This window comes from Microcaecilia unicolor, chromosome 3 (genome assembly GCF_901765095.1).
Source record: "Microcaecilia unicolor chromosome 3, aMicUni1.1, whole genome shotgun sequence".
Taxonomy (NCBI): Eukaryota; Metazoa; Chordata; class Amphibia; order Gymnophiona; family Siphonopidae; genus Microcaecilia; species Microcaecilia unicolor.
In genome coordinates this window covers 253,128,798-253,146,739 of record NC_044033.1, presented here as the reverse complement: position 1 = coordinate 253,146,739, position 17,942 = coordinate 253,128,798, and the positions used below count along the sequence as shown (strand labels likewise).

The 17,942-nt window shown below is 45.0% G+C and overlaps 1 protein-coding gene across 1 annotated transcript; it reads left to right on the top strand.

Annotated features, from left to right (window-relative positions):
- The first annotated feature begins 15,301 nt into the window (after window positions 1-15,301).
- On the top strand, window positions 15,302-16,648 carry LOC115465011 (galactoside 2-alpha-L-fucosyltransferase 2-like). The gene is made up of 2 exons (XM_030195408.1): window positions 15,302-16,053; window positions 16,393-16,648. The coding sequence occupies exons 1-2, from the start codon at window positions 15,347-15,349 to the stop codon at window positions 16,646-16,648; spliced, it is 963 nt and encodes a 320-aa protein (XP_030051268.1). The 5' UTR covers window positions 15,302-15,346.
- Window positions 16,649-17,942: the final 1,294 nt, after the last annotated feature.

The following is a 17,942-nucleotide window of genomic DNA, read 5'->3' as shown; positions in this document are numbered from 1 at the left end:
AGCGCCAAACCCCTAAGAGAAAAACTACACTGGCTTCCATTAAAAGAACGAATTGCTTTCAAGGTTTGCACCATGGTCCACAAAATCATTTACGGAGAAGCCCCGAACTATATGTCAGACCTCATAGATTTGCCTAGGAGAAACGCAAAGAGATCATCACGCACATACCTCAATCTCCACTATCCTAGCTGTAAAGGGCTAAAATATAAATCCACATAAGCGACCAGCTTCTCATACATCAGCACGCAGCTATGGAACGCACTACCGAAGGCCATAAAAACAACGCAAGACCTAACCATCTTCCGAAGGCTAATGAAAACAGATCTCTTCAAGAAGGCATACCATAAACATCCATCTTAAATACTAATTAATAATACTATACATGAGCTATACAAAACCGAACTCATATCACATGACTGACATCACCACACTAAACCTTATGTAAAACAAGATCTCTCTACAGTTGATGACCTAAAGTAGATTATAATGCAATTTATCACTCTGAAACCTTCAGGCTATACCATAATTATTCTTCTATACCATGTATGTATGCACATGATATATATATACCATGATCTACTCCATATATGTTATGTTCCATGTATGTTATCATGTATGTATGCACCATACGCAATAACCTTTGCAATTCTACTACCCGAAATGGCATTCACCATTATGGCAAATGTAAGCCACATTGAGCCTGCAAATAGGTGGGAAAATGTGGGATACAAATGCTACAAATAAATAAATAAGAAGAGACTTATCAAGTCCTGGTTTTACCAAAATGCATGCTGGGATTTGTAGTTTTGTTATTCTGAGAAAACTCAAGGGTGCAATCAGAACTATGAGTGCCAGCAGATAATGGGGGGTAAAACCAGAACTGGAATCATTTGTTCCTTATGATCTTGAGTCAGCTGGCAAATCTACATACAAAAATCACCAGTAACACGCTGACAGGTGATGGGTAGGAAGACACATCGAGCAGCCAATGTTTATTCCTAACAGATCAATTTCAACATTGGAGAAAATTCTATCCAGAGAAAATCCTAAACCCAATCAAGAGATTTGGGGTTTCAAGTGGCTCCAGTACCAGTTATAACAACAATTTCCTTATAACAGCTTCTATTTATAGTCTCAACTTGGAAACCATGCTATAGGACTACTGTAAGATCCTTGCACAGTCCCAGCTGCAATTCCCCTATAGGAATACTCCTCTCTATAAGATCTTTATCCCTTCTATAGGACAGTCCCCTCTATAAGATATTTGCACAGTCCCAGAAGTAATTCCTCCTATAAGAAAACCCCATCTATATCTTTATCCTTCCTATAGGGCACATTCCCTTCTATAAGATTGTTCCACAGTCCCACCAATGAAACCCCCTATAGGAACACTCACTCCATAAGATCATTACACTGTCCCAGCAGTAATCCCCCTATAGGAATACTCTCTATAAGATCTTTACATAGTCCCCAGAAGTTATCCCTCCCCCTCCTAGAGGAAAACTTCCCTCTATAAGATCTTTACACAATACCAGCAGTAATCATAAGAACATAAGACTAGCCATACTGGTTCAGACCAACGGTCCATCTATCCCAATATCCTGTTTCCTACAATGGCCAAGCCAGGTCACAAGTACCTGGCAGAAACCCAAATTGTAGCAACATTCCATGTAGAACCCCAAAGAATAGCAAGATTCTGGAATCCTAAAGAGTAACACGATTCCACTCAGAATCTCAAAGAGTATCAACCTCTCTGTCGTCTGCTAATTCTTCTTCAAGCAGCTGCAGTCCATTTGTCTTTTCTCCTCTCTCCTGTCTGTTCCCTCACTATTCCTGCCTCTGACATATTGAACATTCCTTTGTAGCTCTTTTCTGCCTTGCTCTCACCCTTCTTCGTCTCCTTTTTACTTTTCAACTACCTATCAAATTTCCATTTTCTTCTTTCACCCACTAGCTCTCCCATTCCCCATCTTACTCCTACCCACCTCTACTTTCTCTTTTATCGTTAATCTGATTCCCATTACCATATTTCTACCCTCTGTAATCACTATCTCTCATTCATTCATTTCCTTGCCACCCCCTCCTCCCCCTCTTGGCCTCTCCCACAGGGTTACACCATTCCCATCATCTTCCTCCCTCCACCCTTCTAACCAGCATCTGATCCCCTCCCCACCCCACCCTGGTAGCTTTATATTTTCCTGCCCCTTCTCTCTTCATTCCTGTCCTCTCCTCCATGGCCCAGCATTTCCCCCCTTCACCACCTACTGTGTACCTCTCCCTCCCTCTCATCCACCCCCATGTCTATCTCCCCCTTTCATTCCCACTGTCCACCATCTCTCTCTCCCTCTCCCTTGTGTTCTGGTCCAACATCTCTCTCCCCTTCCCATGCAGCATCTCTCCCTTCCTCCCCTCTACCATCATTTCTAACATTTCTCCCTTCCCTCCACCCCTATGCCCACCATTTCTCCCTCCTCTCCACCCCTATGTTCAAACTTTCTCCCCCTCTCACCACCTATTCCCTCTCTCTACAGCATGTCTCCCTCTCCTCCACCTCATATGCAGCCAAGACTTCTCCCTTCCTCACCCCTCCACCCCTTTGCTGCATCTCTCCCTTCTTCCCCATGCAGCATCTCCCCCACCCACCATGCCTCATCTTTCCATCTTCCCTACTCCCTGTGCAGCATCTTTCCTTCCATCTTCCCTCCCCCTTATGCAGCTGCTGTCCCCATCTTCCCTCCCCCGTGCAACATCTTTTCCCCATCATCCCTTCCCCCGTGCAGCAACTTTCACCCCATCTTCCCTCACCCTCCTTGCAGGCCCGCCCAGCAGCAATTCCGGTCGCAGGCTCGGCTCGCAGCGATTCCCACACGCTGCCTGTCGGCTGCCGCTCAACAATCTCCTTGCAGCTACTAAGCACTAACCCAGAAGCCTCTCCTCTGGAGATTGTTGAGCGGCAGCCGGCAGGCAGCGTGTGGGAATTGCTGTGAGCCGAGCCTGCGACCGGAATCGTTGTGCAGGAAGGAACACTGCTGCTGGGCAGGCCTGACCCCCCCGCCCGTGGCTATGCCCCTGGTAGTAACATTCCATGTAGAACCCCAAAGAATAGCAAGATTCTGGAATCCTAAAGAGTGACAAGATTCCATGCAGAATGTCAGAATAGCAACGTTCCATACTACAAATCCCAGGGCAAGCATATGCTTCCCATATCTGACTCAATAGGAGACTATGGACTTTTCCTCCAGGAATTTGTTCAAACCTTTTTTTAAACCCAGTTACACTAACCACTATTACCACATCCTCTGGCAAAGAGTTCCAGAGCTAAACTATTCATTGAGTGAAAAAATATTTCCTCCAATTTGTTTTAAGAGTATTTCTTTTTTTTTCTAATTTTTTTATTTATATAGGAATTATTTCAGTCAGGTAATTCTATTCTCTTCCTTAGACCACTAAATGGGGAGAGTGAAACAAGATAAGGAGATCAATTAAACAGTAAACAGAAAAAAAATGTGGTATTAACCTGATTATCCCCAGATATTACACTTCTAATTCATTATTCCATATTGATCATCTGGGCGGCTTCTTCAAGGCCAATATGGTGTATAGTCAAATCATTTCATTGAAAACATACTTATTGCCCAATATTAGTTAGAAATAATACATCTGATTACATTCTTTCTCTTTTAAAAACCAGAAGTTATTTAACAATACATATACTTAAGTCTCTAATTCAAATCCCACTGATTAAAGTAATCCCAGTTTTCACAGGCTTCACTCCTTTTAAAGTAATAATTGAGGAAATATTTCTGAGGAAAACTTTAGGAGTCATATCTGGAACTCTGGGAAAAACAATAATCTCGATATTAATCATCCTATATAATAATTTGCACCATGAACGTTCCATGAGGCTGCCTGCGCCCGTGTCTCACTTCTGATTGGCTGTGCCTCGGTCTGAAGCCTCGGATGACGTCAACGCAAGTGCCGCAGCAACAGCAGAGCGTACAGACTTGCAGCGCGAGTCAACCTGCAGCCCGCCCGCACCGCACCAAACCGCGACCCAGTTGCAGGACCGGGCCGCCCGTCCCCCCTTCCCTCCCTCCTTCCGTAAAGTACGTGTCCATGTCCAACTGTGAACAAAACATACATGAAAACAATACTTCTACTAATAGCTGGTAAGTCATACCTTTATAGAATTTCCGGTCAGCAGTCCCCCCCCCCCCCCCCCCCAGGACTACCAAAAGGCGGGAGAACCCCACACGGACAGGCCCAACACTCACAACCTGAAGACAAAAAGGAAATCAGAACCAGCACACAAGCAGGAACCCGATCCGGACTTGGAGACTCCCAGGAACCACAAAAACTCCTATGCAGAGTGTACTGCCGCAGAGAACAAACCCTGCCACCAAGCAGCCACGCTCCGTTAGGTGAGCCTGAAGAAAAAAGCGCAAAAGCCCATGAGGGAACACCCGGGATGCCGTGGAAAGCCAAAACGGAAAGGACTAGGCTGCTAACCAAACAAATTGCTACTGCAAATGGCGTTAAAGTGAAGAGAGCATCCAGCAACTGCAGACAGACAGAAGAGGCATGTGACCGAAGAATCCAAAAGCCCTCCAAAGTGAGGTGCTGTGACTGACCAAGAACCCATAAAGCAAGCAAGCAACAACACAAAACAGACCAGTCAAAAGAGGTGTTTCAGTTGTTCAGACCTCTTATTTTCTTTTTACTGGGAGGCTCTACCCCTGAGACCTGGGAGGAGGGAGGGGATCCTGAGACCTGGGAGGAGAGAAGGGGTCCTGAGACATGGGAGGGGGTCCTGAGACCTGAGGGGGGGAAGGGGAGGAGGGGGAGAGGGGAGGACACTCACTGTCTCACATACGCACTCGCACACACTCTCATTCTCACACACACACACACTCTCACAGACACACTCGCACCCAGTCTCATTTTCTGTCACACACACACACTTGCACATTCACTCTCTCTCTCTCACACAGTCACTCTCACATACACTCTCTCAAACATACACACTCCACGGAAAACCTTGCTAGCGCCCGTTTCATTTGTGTCAGAAACAGGCCTTTTTTACTAGTCTATAATAATATTCATTTTATTATTCAAAGTTTCTGGTATATTATCATTTTCAAAATCATAACCACTTCTTGCTCGTGTAGAATCATTTTTTATATCAATTTTTTACTCTCAAAGGGTTCAGTTGAATTGTCCATGTAACTCTAATAAAATTATATCTGAAACAAAATTATTTACTGTCACCGTTAGGTCCCGAAGCGCCTTTCAGATATTATATGTTATATTATAGTGCAATTTGAAAGGTAAATCAATTGAAAATTCTTGATCAGATGGTATCAGTTCTGGTCATACCTAGAGAACTTTTTAACACAGCACTTGGCTGACTCACTGAGAGTAATAATCCCACCCAACCCAGGGTTGTCCAGTCATATATAAAGCGAAAGCTCATTGGCATTGCTCCTCGGTCACACACAGGCAGACTTCCAGACTGGTAGCTCCATCATATTACACCTGTTCATACCCATTTCAGCCAAACAGGATGACTTTTATTCTCTGTAATAATTGTGGTGCTTTAGTTTCAAGACCAATCATCTGGAGACTTAAGGCTTGTCCTATCTGTCTTTAGCTCACTAGTTTAAAACACGAGCTCAGTAAAGTAAAACAGGAACTAGATGCACTTAAAGCAACATCTAGGACCGCACAATATCATACTGCACAGAATCATACCAAATTATCACCACTACCACAAAGGATAAAACCACCCAAAACATAGTAACATAGTAGATGACGCAAGAAAAAGACCTGCACGGTCCATCCAGTCTGGATCACGGTAGGTTCAGGCAGACTTCGTTATGTGACAAGAAAGCATCCGCCCTCACAAGTGTTGCCCCTACAAAATTCTTTTGCTCCATTACAGCAGTGGGATGTTCTTGAAAACAGAACGGAAGCCGAAGAAAAAGCAATGAAAGTGGAACAAAAAGATATGAAGGTACCCAAAGAGAAAAACAACCCCCAAACCACTAATGTTGAAACACATACCAGGAAATGTAGATGGAAAGCGATGACCACAAATGCTCGCAGTCTAAGCAATAAAGTTCATGACCTTCAAGCCCTGATGTTGGAGGCACACTTAGATGTTGTTGCAATCATGGAGACATGGCTCAATGGTTCCCATGAATGGGATGCAAACATACCAGGCTATAATCTATTTAGGAAGGACAGAGAGGGTCGTAAAGGTGGAGGAGTAGCTCTGTAAGTGAGGAATGATATCACGGCGACTGAAATGACAGGGACCTGGGGAAAGGAAGAAGCGATATGGATCACCTTAAAAAGAGAGGATAGAACCTCTGTCCATGTGGGTGTTGTCTACAGACCCCCCACACAATTAGAGGAACTAGATAAAGATCTGATTGCAGATATTCAAAAATTGGGAAAGAAGAGAAAGGTTCTGTTGATGGGAGATTTCAATCTGCCGGATGTAGATTGGAAGGCTCCGTCTGCGGAATCGGAAAGAAGTAGAGAGATAGTGGATGCTTTTCAAAGTGCTCTGCTCAGACAAATGGTGACGGAACCCATGAGGGAGGGAGCAATGCTGGATCTGGTGCTCACAAATGGGGATAGTGTGTCAAATGTACAAGTGGGTGCCCACCTGGGCGGCAGTGACCATCAAACGGTTTGGTTCGATATGACAGCTGAAGTGGAGGGCGGCCACTCAAAACTCAAAGTCTTAGATTTCAAGCGTGCTGATTTTAGTACAATGGGGGAATACCTGAGGAAGGAGCTGATGGGCTTGGAGAACGAACAAGAAGTGGAAGGACAGTGGTCCAGGCTGAAAGAAGCTATAAATAGAGCCACAAGCTTTTATGTAAGGAGAGTAAATAAAAGCAAGAGAAAAAGGAAAACAATATGGTTCTCCAAGCAAGTGGCCAAGAAAATAAAGGCTAAAGAGTTGGCATTCCTGAAATACACAAAAACTCAAGAAGCCGAACACAGAGAGGAATACCAGAGGAAACTGAAAGAAGCCAAGAGAGAGATACGTCTGGCGAAAGCGCAAGCGGAAGAAAAAATGGCTAGAAATGTAAGGAGGGTGACAAAAATTTCTTCAGGTATATTAGTGAAAGGAGGAAGACTAAAAAGGGAATTGTGAGACTGAAAGATGCTGCGAACCGCTATATAGAAAATGATGAAGAAAAAGCAAATTTGCTAAATAGATACTTTTGTTCTGTTTTCACAGAAGAAAATCCTGGAGAAGGACCGCGATGGACTGGCAAAAGTGCAAATGAAAATGGAGTACATATAGCACCGTTCACGGAAGAGAATGTGTATAAACAACTTGAAAAGCTAAAGGTGGACAAAGCCGTGGGACCGGACAGGATCCACCCCAGGATATTAAAGGAGCTCAGAGAGGTTCTGGCGGGTCCTCTTAAAGATTTGTTTAATAAATCATTGGAAACGGGAGAGGTTCCGTGGGATTAGAGAACGGCGGATGTGGTCCCTCTTCACAAAAGTGGTGATAGGGAAGACGCTGGAAACTACAGGTCAGTAAGCCTCACTTCAATTATTGGAAAAGTAATGGAAGCGATGCTGAAGGAAAGGATAGTGAATTTCCTGGAAGCCAATAAGTTGCAAGATCCGAGACAACTTGGTTTTACCAAAGGGAAATCGTGCCAAACGAATCTCATTGAATTCTTTGACTGGGTGACAGGAGAATTAAATCAGGGATGTGCTATAGACATAATCTACCTAGATTTCAGCAAAGCTTTTGACACGGTTCCCCACAGGAGGCTCTTGAATAAACTGGACGGACTGAAGATAGGACCCGAAGTGGTGAACTGGATTAGGAACTGGTTGACGGACAGACGCCAGCGGGTGGTGGTGAATGGAATTCGCTCGGAGGAGGGAAAGGTGAGTAGTGGAGTGCCTCAGGGATCGGTGCTGGGACTGATTCTGTTCAATATATTTGTAAGTGACATTGCTGAAGGGTTAGAAGGTAAAGTTTGCCTTTTTATGGATGATATTAAGATCTGTAACAGAGTGGACACCCGGGAGGGAGTGGAAAACATGAAAAAGGATCTGCGGAAGCTAGAAGAATGGTCTAAGGTTTGGCAATTAAAATTCAATGCGAAGAAATACAAAATGATGCACTTATGGAGTAGAAATCCACGGGAGACGTATGTGTTAGGTGATGAAAGTCTGATAGGTACCGAAGGGGAGAGGGATCTTGGGGTGATAGTATCTGAGGATCTGAAGGTGACAAAACAGTGTGACAAGGCAGTGGCCATAAGTAGAAGGTTGCTAGGCTGTATAGAGAGGGGAGTGACCAGCAGAAGAAAAGAGGTTTTAATGCCCCTGTATAAGTCATTGGTGAGGCCCCACCTGGAGTATTGTGTTCAGTTTTGGAGGCCGTATCTTGTGAAGGATGTAAAAAGAATTGAAGCGGTGCAAAGAAAAGCTACGAGAATGGTATGGGATTTGCGTTACCATTGTATGAGGAGAGACTTGCTGACCTAAACATGTATACCCTGGAGAAAAGGAGAAACAGGGGTGATATGATACAGACGTTCAAATATTTGAAAGGTATTAATCCACAAATGAACCTTTTCCGGAGATGGGAAGGAGGTAGAACTAGAGGGCATGAAATGAGATTGCAGGGGGACAGACTCAAGAAAAATGTCAGGAAGTATTTTTTCACGGAGAGAGTGGTGGATGCTTGGAATGCCCTCCCACAGGAGGTGGTGGAGAGGAGAACGGTAACGGAATTCAAACATGCGTGGGATAAACATAAAGGAATCTTTTTCCGAGGGAATGGATCCTCAGAAGCTTAGCTGAGATTGGGTGGCATAGCCGGTGGTGGGAGGTGGGGCTGGTGGTTGGGAGGCAGGGGATAGTGCTGGGCAGACTTATACGGTCTGTGCCCTGAAAATGACAGATACAAATCAAGGTAAGGTATACACAAAAAGTAGCACATATGAGTTTATCTTGTTGGGCAGACTGGATGGACCATGCAGGTCTTTTTCTGCCGTCATCTACTATGTTACTATGTGTCAGGTTTCACGTAGAACCTCTGGGTTAGTGAGCCCTTGGACCACTGCTGAGGAGCGGCAGGCAAATCACCCAAACAGGAGGCAAGGCAGACCACAGACAGACAGGCGCAGGTCGGACTGGAGCAGCAGGACTGGAAAAGAAACACTAAGCAGCAGCATGAGAATAGTCCATGAATCAAGCAGAGTCTTACCGGCAGGCAGCAAAGCAGCAGGGAAACTAGGAACCACACAGAGTCTGTAGGCCGGCGGCAATCAAAAGTAAACCAGGGATCAAGCAGGGACTTGGGCAGGCAGCAAGCAGTAGAACAAACCGGGAAACACGCAGTCTGGAAAGCTGGAAGATCCGGACCGGCATGACTTCTAGAACATGGGAAACAGCAACCAGACAGTCCATCGCAGCCACCAGGTCTGACCAGCAGGTGATGAGACGAATGAGAGCATGAAACAGGGGCACAACCGTGACACTATGTTAGATGGTATTCAATGTAACCTCCACGGGAGCGAAAAACTCCAAGTTAATTTCTCTTAGGTGTCTAGGAGTGGTTCCGCCGATTCAGGTTCTGCTGTAAACGTCCTCCGTTTCAGCTTATGCCTCTAACTCACTCCTCCACTCCTTTGGACATGGTGGTTGAATAATTCGGGAGTGATGGAGTTGTTTTTTCCAGGTCCAAGAGCGTCGACGCTTCTTCACCGACGCTAATCAAAGGACTCGCCAACCCTTTCATCTGTGGGCAGTTCGTCGCGCAGTGGTCTCGCACTTGCTGCTCAGGGGATAAAACGCTGGCCATCGGCTGCTGACTGCCAGTTGTCCCCTTCCTCTTAGTTAAGGTAACTGCAATTGCAGAGAGGAAATTTACGTAAAGAAGATGAAACTTCAGAGGGCAGCTGGGCCTTTGGGCATACGAACTTCAGGTCGCCATCTTACCACTCTCCCAGTTTGGGACACTCTTTGTCTGGTTTCTCCTCAGAGGCCTGTCTGATATGGGTAACCCTTCAGCATAGCCCTCTGAGTCACAGAAACACAGAAGCCCCTCCACTACTACAAGGTGGTGTGCCTTAGGAGGGGGTTTTAAGAGTATTTCCATGTAACTTCCTCGAGTGCCCCTAGTCTTTGTACTTTTGGAATGAGTAAAAAATCAATTCACTTCTGCTCGTTCTGCACCACTCAGGATTTTGTAGACCTCAATCATAACCCCCCTCATCTGACTCTTTTCCAAGCTGAAGAGCCCTAACCTCTTTAGCCTTTCCTCATTCGGGAGGAATTCCACCCCCTTTATCTTGTTAGTCTCACTCACACACACAAGGAGTGAGATGGGCTGCATATACTGTAGCAGGACATGTTTATCCACTCCTACCCTAGCTCAGATAACATTTAACCATCTCTCTGACCTCATGTGCAACTTTCCTTAAATTAGTCCCCTTATTTTCTAACTCCTCTTAGTCTCTTACCTATCTGTATGTTCCATCTTTCCTTTACCCTTCACTGTCAATTAAAATGTTCTATTATGTATTGTGTTGAGTGAATTCCTTCAAAAAGGCAGTAAATCAATCCTATTAATAATAAATAATAATCATTTTGGTCACTCTTTTTTTAACCCTTTCTAATTCTGCTATATCTTTTTAGAGATACGGTGACCAGAACTGAACTGAGGTTGCACCATGGAGTGATACAGAGGCATTATAACATTCTTGGTCGTATTTACCATCCCTTTCCTTATAATTCCTAGCATCCTGTTTGCTTTTTTGGCCCCCGTCCCTGCACATTGAGCAGAAACTTTCAGCGTATTATCTACAATGACACCCAGATCTTTTTCTTGAGTGCTGATCCCAAAGGTGGACCCTACCATCAGGTAACTATGATTTGATTTATTCTTTCCAATGTGCATCACTCTGCATTTGTCCACATGAAATTTCATCTGCCATTTGGATGCCCAGTCTTCCAATTTCCTAAGGTCTTCCCCCAATATTTCACAGTCTGCATGTGTTTTAACAACCTTTTTTTTTTTTGTTACATTTGTACCCCGTGCTTTCCCACTCATGGCAGGCTCAATGCGGCTTACATGGGGCAATGGAGGGTTAAGTGATTTGCCCAGAGTCAGAAGGAGCTGCCTGTGCCCGAAGTGGGAATCGAACTCAGTTCCTCTGAATAGTTTTGTATCATCTGCAAATTTAATCACCTAACTCATCGTTCCGATTTTAATATCATTTATAAATATGTTAAATAGCGCTGGTCCCAATACAGATCTGAAGCACTCCACTGTTCACCCTCCTCCTTTGAGAGAAATGACCATTTAACTCTACCCTCTGTTTTCTGTCCAATAGCCAATTCCTGATCCTCAACGGAACGCTGCCTCCTATCCCATGACTCTTTAAGTTTCTCAGGAATGTCTCATGAGGAACTTTATCAAAAAGCTTTCTGAAAATCTATACCAACTAGCTCACCTTTATCCACATGTTTATTCACATCTTCAAAGAAATGAAGCAAATTGGTGAGGCAAGACTTCCCTCGGCTGAACCCATGCTGACTCTGTCCCATTAAACCATGTTTGTCTACGTGTCTCATAATTTTATTCTTTATAAATAGGAACACTCCCAGACAAAATTACTTACTAGTCCAAACTGTCTGAGGACCCTGCAGTTTCACTCTGCCTTCCCCTTCCTTTGCTCTGATGGATGGAAATTTAGAAGACAGCTGACGGCAAGCCTGGGCTTCCTTGGTTGGAGCAGGTGCGCTGGCTCATGGAACAATGGTTTTACCAAATTTTTACAGGCAATCTACCTTTGTTCCAGCTCTCATCCTAACGTCAAAGTTTTCAAAAATGCAAAAAATAAATTATGTGCAAATAGCTCCACTCTACATCCTATCTCAGCTATGTTCTCACTGGAGCCCCTATAGCTTCCAAGCATCCCACACTGAGCTGCAAACCCCCGTCTTGAAGGACAATCTCCTGCAGAACAAAGGAGGCTCAGAACTGGTCACTTACTTTTTGAACACCGGTAACTTCAATTCTCACTGCCCACTGCAAGATTAACAGGGCGTGAAGTGTCTGTGGGGCACGTTTGGGGCTTCTCGGGTCAGTGCTGTGCACTCAGACTCTAGCTGAGACCTGATACAGCTGTGCTCCCAGAGTCCAGCTGTGGTCACACCGGAACCTGATACAGACTCAGTGACCAGGGCCACCCCTGAACTTGGACCACAGTGGTCACCTCCACATCTCCTTCCCTTAGTCCATTCTCTCAACCCTCCAACCCCTGCCTCCTTTTCTGAAATCACTGAAGAGGAAACTACACATCTTCTTTCCTCCTCAAAACTAACTACCTGTTCCTCTGATCCTATTCCCACCCATCTGCTTAACACTATGAGGCATATTTTCAAAGCACTTTGGGAGGCTAAGTTCCATAGGTTTCTATGGAACTTTGGGAGGCTAAGTGCTTTGAAAATATGCCTCTTAGCCTTCCAAAGTTCCATAGAAACCTATGGAACTTTGGAAGGCTAAGTGCTTTGAAAATATGCCTCTATCTGTCCTACTGTCATCCTATTTATCTGTCATATCCTCAATCTTTCACTGTCCACTGCGACTGTTCCTGATGCCTTCAAATATGCTGTAGACACACCACTCCTTAAAAAACCTTCATTGGATCCTACCTGTCCTTCCAACTATCACCCCATCTCCCTCCTCCCTTTCCTATCCAAGATACTTGAACGTGCTGTTCACCACCGTTGCCTTGACTTTCTTTCATCTATAACTATTCTTGATCCACTTCAATCTGGCTTTCGCCCCCTTCATTCAATTGAAACAACGCTTGCTAAAGTCTCCAATGATCTGTTCCTAGCCAGATCCAAAGGTCTCTATTGTATCCTCATCCTTCTCGATCTATCTGCTGCTTTTGACACTGTTGATCACAGCCTGCCCCTTGATACGCTGTCCTCACTTGGATTTCAGGGCTCTGTTCTTTCCTGGTTTTCTTCTTATCTCTCCCAGCGTACCTTTAGTGTATACTCTCGTGGATCCTCTTCTACTTCTATCCCACTGTCAGTTGGTGTACCTCAGGGATCTGTCCTGGGACCTCTTCTTTTCTCCATCTATACTTCTTCCCTTGGTATTCTGATCTCATCTCATGGTTTTCAGTATCATCTTTACGCTGATGACTCCCAGATCTACCTCTCCACACCAGAAATCTAGGCCAAAGTATCAGCCTGCCTGTCTGACATTGCTGCCTGGATGTCTCAGCGCCATCTGAAACTAAACGTGACCAAGACTGAGCTTCTTATCTTTCCCCCTAAACCAACCTTTCCTCCTCCCCCATATTCTATTTCTGTGGATAACACTCTCATCCTTCCTGTCTCATCAGCTCGTAACATTGGGGTCATCTTCGACTCCTCCCTCTCCATCTCTGCACATATTCAGCAGACTGCTAAAACCTGTCGTTTCTTTCTCTATAATATCAGCAAAATTCGCCCTTTCCTTTGTGAGCACACTACCAGAACCCTCATCCATGCTCTTATCACCTCTCGCTTAGACTATTGCAACTTGCTTCTCACAGGTCTCCCACTTAGCCATCTCTCTCCTCTTCAATCTGTTCAAAATTCTGCTGCAAGACTAATATTCCAACAGGGTCGTTATGCTCATATTAGCCCTCTCCTCAAGTCACTTCACTGGCTTCCTATCCATTTCCGCATACAGTTCAAACTCCTCTTATTGACCTATAACTACATTCACTCTGCAGCTCCTCAGTACCTCTCCACTCTCATCTCTCCCGACATTCCTCCCCGGGAACTCCGTTCACTGGGTAAATCTCTCTTATCTGCACTCTTCTCCTCCACCGCTAACTCCAGACTCTGTTCCTTTTATCTTGCTGCACCATATGCCTGGAATAGACTTCCTGAGCCGGTACGTCAAGCTCCATCTCTGGCCGTCTTCAAATCTAAGCTAAAAGCCCACCTTTTTGATGCTGCTTTTAATTCTTAGTCCTTATTCACTTGTTCAGAACCCTTATTTTATCATCCTCACCTTAATATTCCCTTATCTCTTGTTTGTCCTGTTTGTCTGTCCTAATTAGATGGTAAGCTCTGTTGAGCAGGGACTGTCTCTTCATGTTCAAGTGTACAGCGCTGCGTACATCTAGTAGCGCTATAGAAATGATAAGTAGTAGTAGTAAGAGCTGCTTTGTCCAGTGTCCATTGAGTGCAGATTCCTCTGTAACTTATCCTCATGGTCAGTTCTCCTGCCTCTGTGTCTTCTCCACCTTGGATAAAAGAGAAGGGTGAGCCATAAAATCTCTTATCTGAAGTAAGATGGCAGGGTGGAATCAGTTGGAGAAGGACATAGATAAGAGAAATGTGGAAGATGAAAAAGAAGAGTGCATGAGAAGATAAATGGAGAAGTGACCCACTGGTAGAACCTGGGCCCCCTCACTTTGGGTTCCGGCCCCCTCATATTGTGGCTCCAGACGTCTACTGCTCATTCCCAAGCCCAAGTCCTATGGGCTGCTAGGGTAGCTGCTGCTGCTGCCTCCACCCCCAGTGCATGCTCACGTTTTGCAAAACTGAATGCCAAGAATGGTCTCTTCAGTGTCATAAGTGTTGGTTTCTGAGAATCAAATGTTCAGAACATAGGGAGGAGCTTGCTTATCCTCAAGGAAAATGCCTCCACCAGAATGGTATAAAGAAGAGCTGGAAACCAAGGAGCTGGCTGTTTTTTTTTCCATTCAACCTGAATTACCACCATTTTAGGTTTCTATCAGCCGTCCTATTACTCTACTGGGAACTATTGGGGTTCTGCATTCAGCTGTTCGTCTGGTATCCTATAGTGCCATCACCTGATACCCTTATCGACATCCAGGTTGTATGCCAGCTCAGTTATTGCTAAAAGGATAGGAGGCCTGATTTTAGGGGCGATCATGGAAGACAAAGCCGGAGCGGAGAGATTAATTGAATTCATTCTTTGCTTCGGTCTTCACCGAGGAAGATTTGGGAGTGATACCAGTGCCAGAAATGGTATTCGAAGCTGACGAGTCAGAGACACTGAATGAAATCTCAAACAATGAGATCAACAAACTATACAGAATAGAATGGGTGCATGTTGGAAGGTTTTACTAGATCAGGTCAATATTCAGCCTTGAAGGATACAGCCTTAGGTAACTTGTTGAACCTTCCCCACATTCTCCTTGAAACTTTGGTTGTAAATCTTCGATCTTGGGCTGGCTCTTACCTCTTACATTTTTCTTTTCTAGGTCTGCCACCGATCTCAGTAAAGAGGACAGAGGCAGCTTTCAAGATGTCCCAGAAGGGTTATATCCTTGGGGTCTTCCTTCTGGGCCCCTTCTCCCTGTCTGTAATCCTTAAATTCAGTAAGAAGCAGATTGGCATACAATGGGAAGAGCTCCTGGATGCCTCTCCCATGCTAAGCAATGGCCTCGAGCCTGAGGCTTCAGATGCTCGCAATATGATTTGTGAGACTAAAAAGAAAAGAGATGGCATTTGGACGGTTTGGTCCAGCGGTCAACTGGGCAATCAACTTGGACAGTATGCCGCTTTGTATGCCTTAGCTAAGCTGAATGACCATGAGGCTTACATAGAGCAGGGCACTCACAACTGGCTGGCTCCAATCTTCAAGATCAGCCTACCAGTGCTACATCGGGATACAGCTGGTAAGATTCCCTGGAGGAATTTCAGGATACATGACTGGATGTCAGAGGAGTATTATCACATTGACGAGAAATATTTGAGATTAACTGGCTACCCCAGTTCATGGACCTTCTACCACCACATCCGAGAGGAAATCATCTGGGAGATCACTTTCCATGATTTCATCAAGGCTGAGACTAACAAACATTTAGAACTGATAAAAGGGACTAGAAAGAATGTTACTTTCATTGGAGTCCATGTGCATAGGGGAGACTACGTCCAAATCATGCCCAAAGTTTGGAAAGGTGTGCTGGGAGACAAGACCTACCTGGAGAAGGCGATGGACTATTTCCGTACTAAGAATTTGGGGACTTCTCTGGGTTTCAATTGAATCTCTCGAAGTCAGAGGCAATGGCAAGTTTGGAAGATGTGAGACGATCCTGGGGAGGGGGGTTTCCCCTGAGGTGGGCAGAAGGGAAGTTTTGTTACTTGGGAATACTTGGAGTGGAGGAGTGGCCTAGTGGTTAGGGTGGTGGACTTTGGTCCTGTGGAACTGAGGAACTGAGTTTGATTCCCACTTCAGGCACAGGCAGCTCCTTGTGACTCTGGACAAGTCACTTAACCCTCCATTGCCCTATGCAAGCCGCATTGAGCCTGCCATGAGTGGGAAAGTGCGAGGCACAAATTAAAAAAAAAAAAGTACCAGGAGCCCGTCTTTGTGGTGGCCAGCAATGGAATGGCGTGGTGCATGGAGAGCATTAATGCCTCTACAGGAGACATCTATTTCTCCGGGGATGAGGTAGAGTCTTCGCCCTGGAAGGACTTTGCCCTCCTTGCCCACAGTGACCATTCTATCATGACCATTGGCACCTTTGGTCTCTGGGCAAATTATCTGGTAGGATGGGAGACCATTTACTTCACCAACTTCACTCTACCAGACTCTAACTTCTGATGTATATTTATTGGAATTAATTATACTGTGCAATATCAAAAAACTATCAACAAACTAGAGCAAATATCTATCAAACATGATAGGTAAACAGGGTCTATATATACATCTATATATGCATACCCTATATATTGTAAAGTGGATCCTCTTTTCTCAGTGGTTGCAGCTCTCCACAACCTGAAGAACACCTTCCAGTACTGCTCCCTTCTTTCCTCAGAACAATGAAGCTTTTTATTGCCTGAAAGGGGTTTCCCTCCTTCCCTCAGTTGTGGCACCAAAACACAAAACAAAGCACAGTTATCATTCACCTTTCTCAATCCGGTTAGTTCCCCAGTCCAGGCTTTCACCGCTGCTTCCTCTCCCTCCCTCCTGGGGAAGAGTAGCAGCAAATAATAAAAAAAAGAAAGAAAACAAATACCCTGTTCAGTGTAGCGGGGTTTTCCAAAACCCAGTTCACTTTTCGTCAAGCTTTACAAAAACACAGTTCAGTTCTAGCCAAGCTTCAAAAACATAGCTCAGTCCAGCTAGGCTTTCAAAAACACAGTTCAGTTCTAGCCAAGCTTTCCAAAACACAGCTCAATTTAGCCAGGCTTTCAAAAACACAGTTCAGTTCTAGCCAAGCTTTCCAAAACACAGCTCAATTTAGCCAGGCTTTCAAAAACACAGTTCAGTTCTAGCCAAGCTTTCCAAAACACAGCTCAATTTAGCCAGGCTTTCAAAAACACAGTTCAGTTCTAGCCAAGCTTTCAAAACACAGCTCAATTTAGCCAGGCTTTCAAAAATACAGTTCAGTTCCAGCCAAGCTTTCCAAAACACAGCTCAATTTAGCCAGGCTTTCAAAAACACAGTTCAGTTCTAGCCAAGCTTTCAAAACACAGCTCAATTTAGCCAGGCTTTCAAAAACACAGTTCAGTTCCAGCCAAGCTTTCCAAAACACAGCTCAATTTAGCCAGGCTTTCAAAAACACACAGTAATGGCTTTGCGCGGGCTCAAAGCCTAGGGTCCCACCCTCTTGGTCAGTCATACTCCTACCTGACCTCCTCCCGCTTGACCCGGCTTGGCCCCGCTACTTCCTCGGCTTTCGCTGAGCCAGAGCTGAAAAGTCCATCGGCTCTTCCAGGGTGTTCTCCGGTTCAGTCAACTCCATAGGGCAAGGCTCACTCTCTGCCTCTCTCTCCTCAGGAGCCCAATCCATATTCTCCTCGCCCCGCCCTTCTCCCAGCTGCTCACCCTTTCTTTCATTAAAGCTCTTTGGTGGCTCTTCTTTCTCCACCCACCTGTTCCACCACCTCTTCCA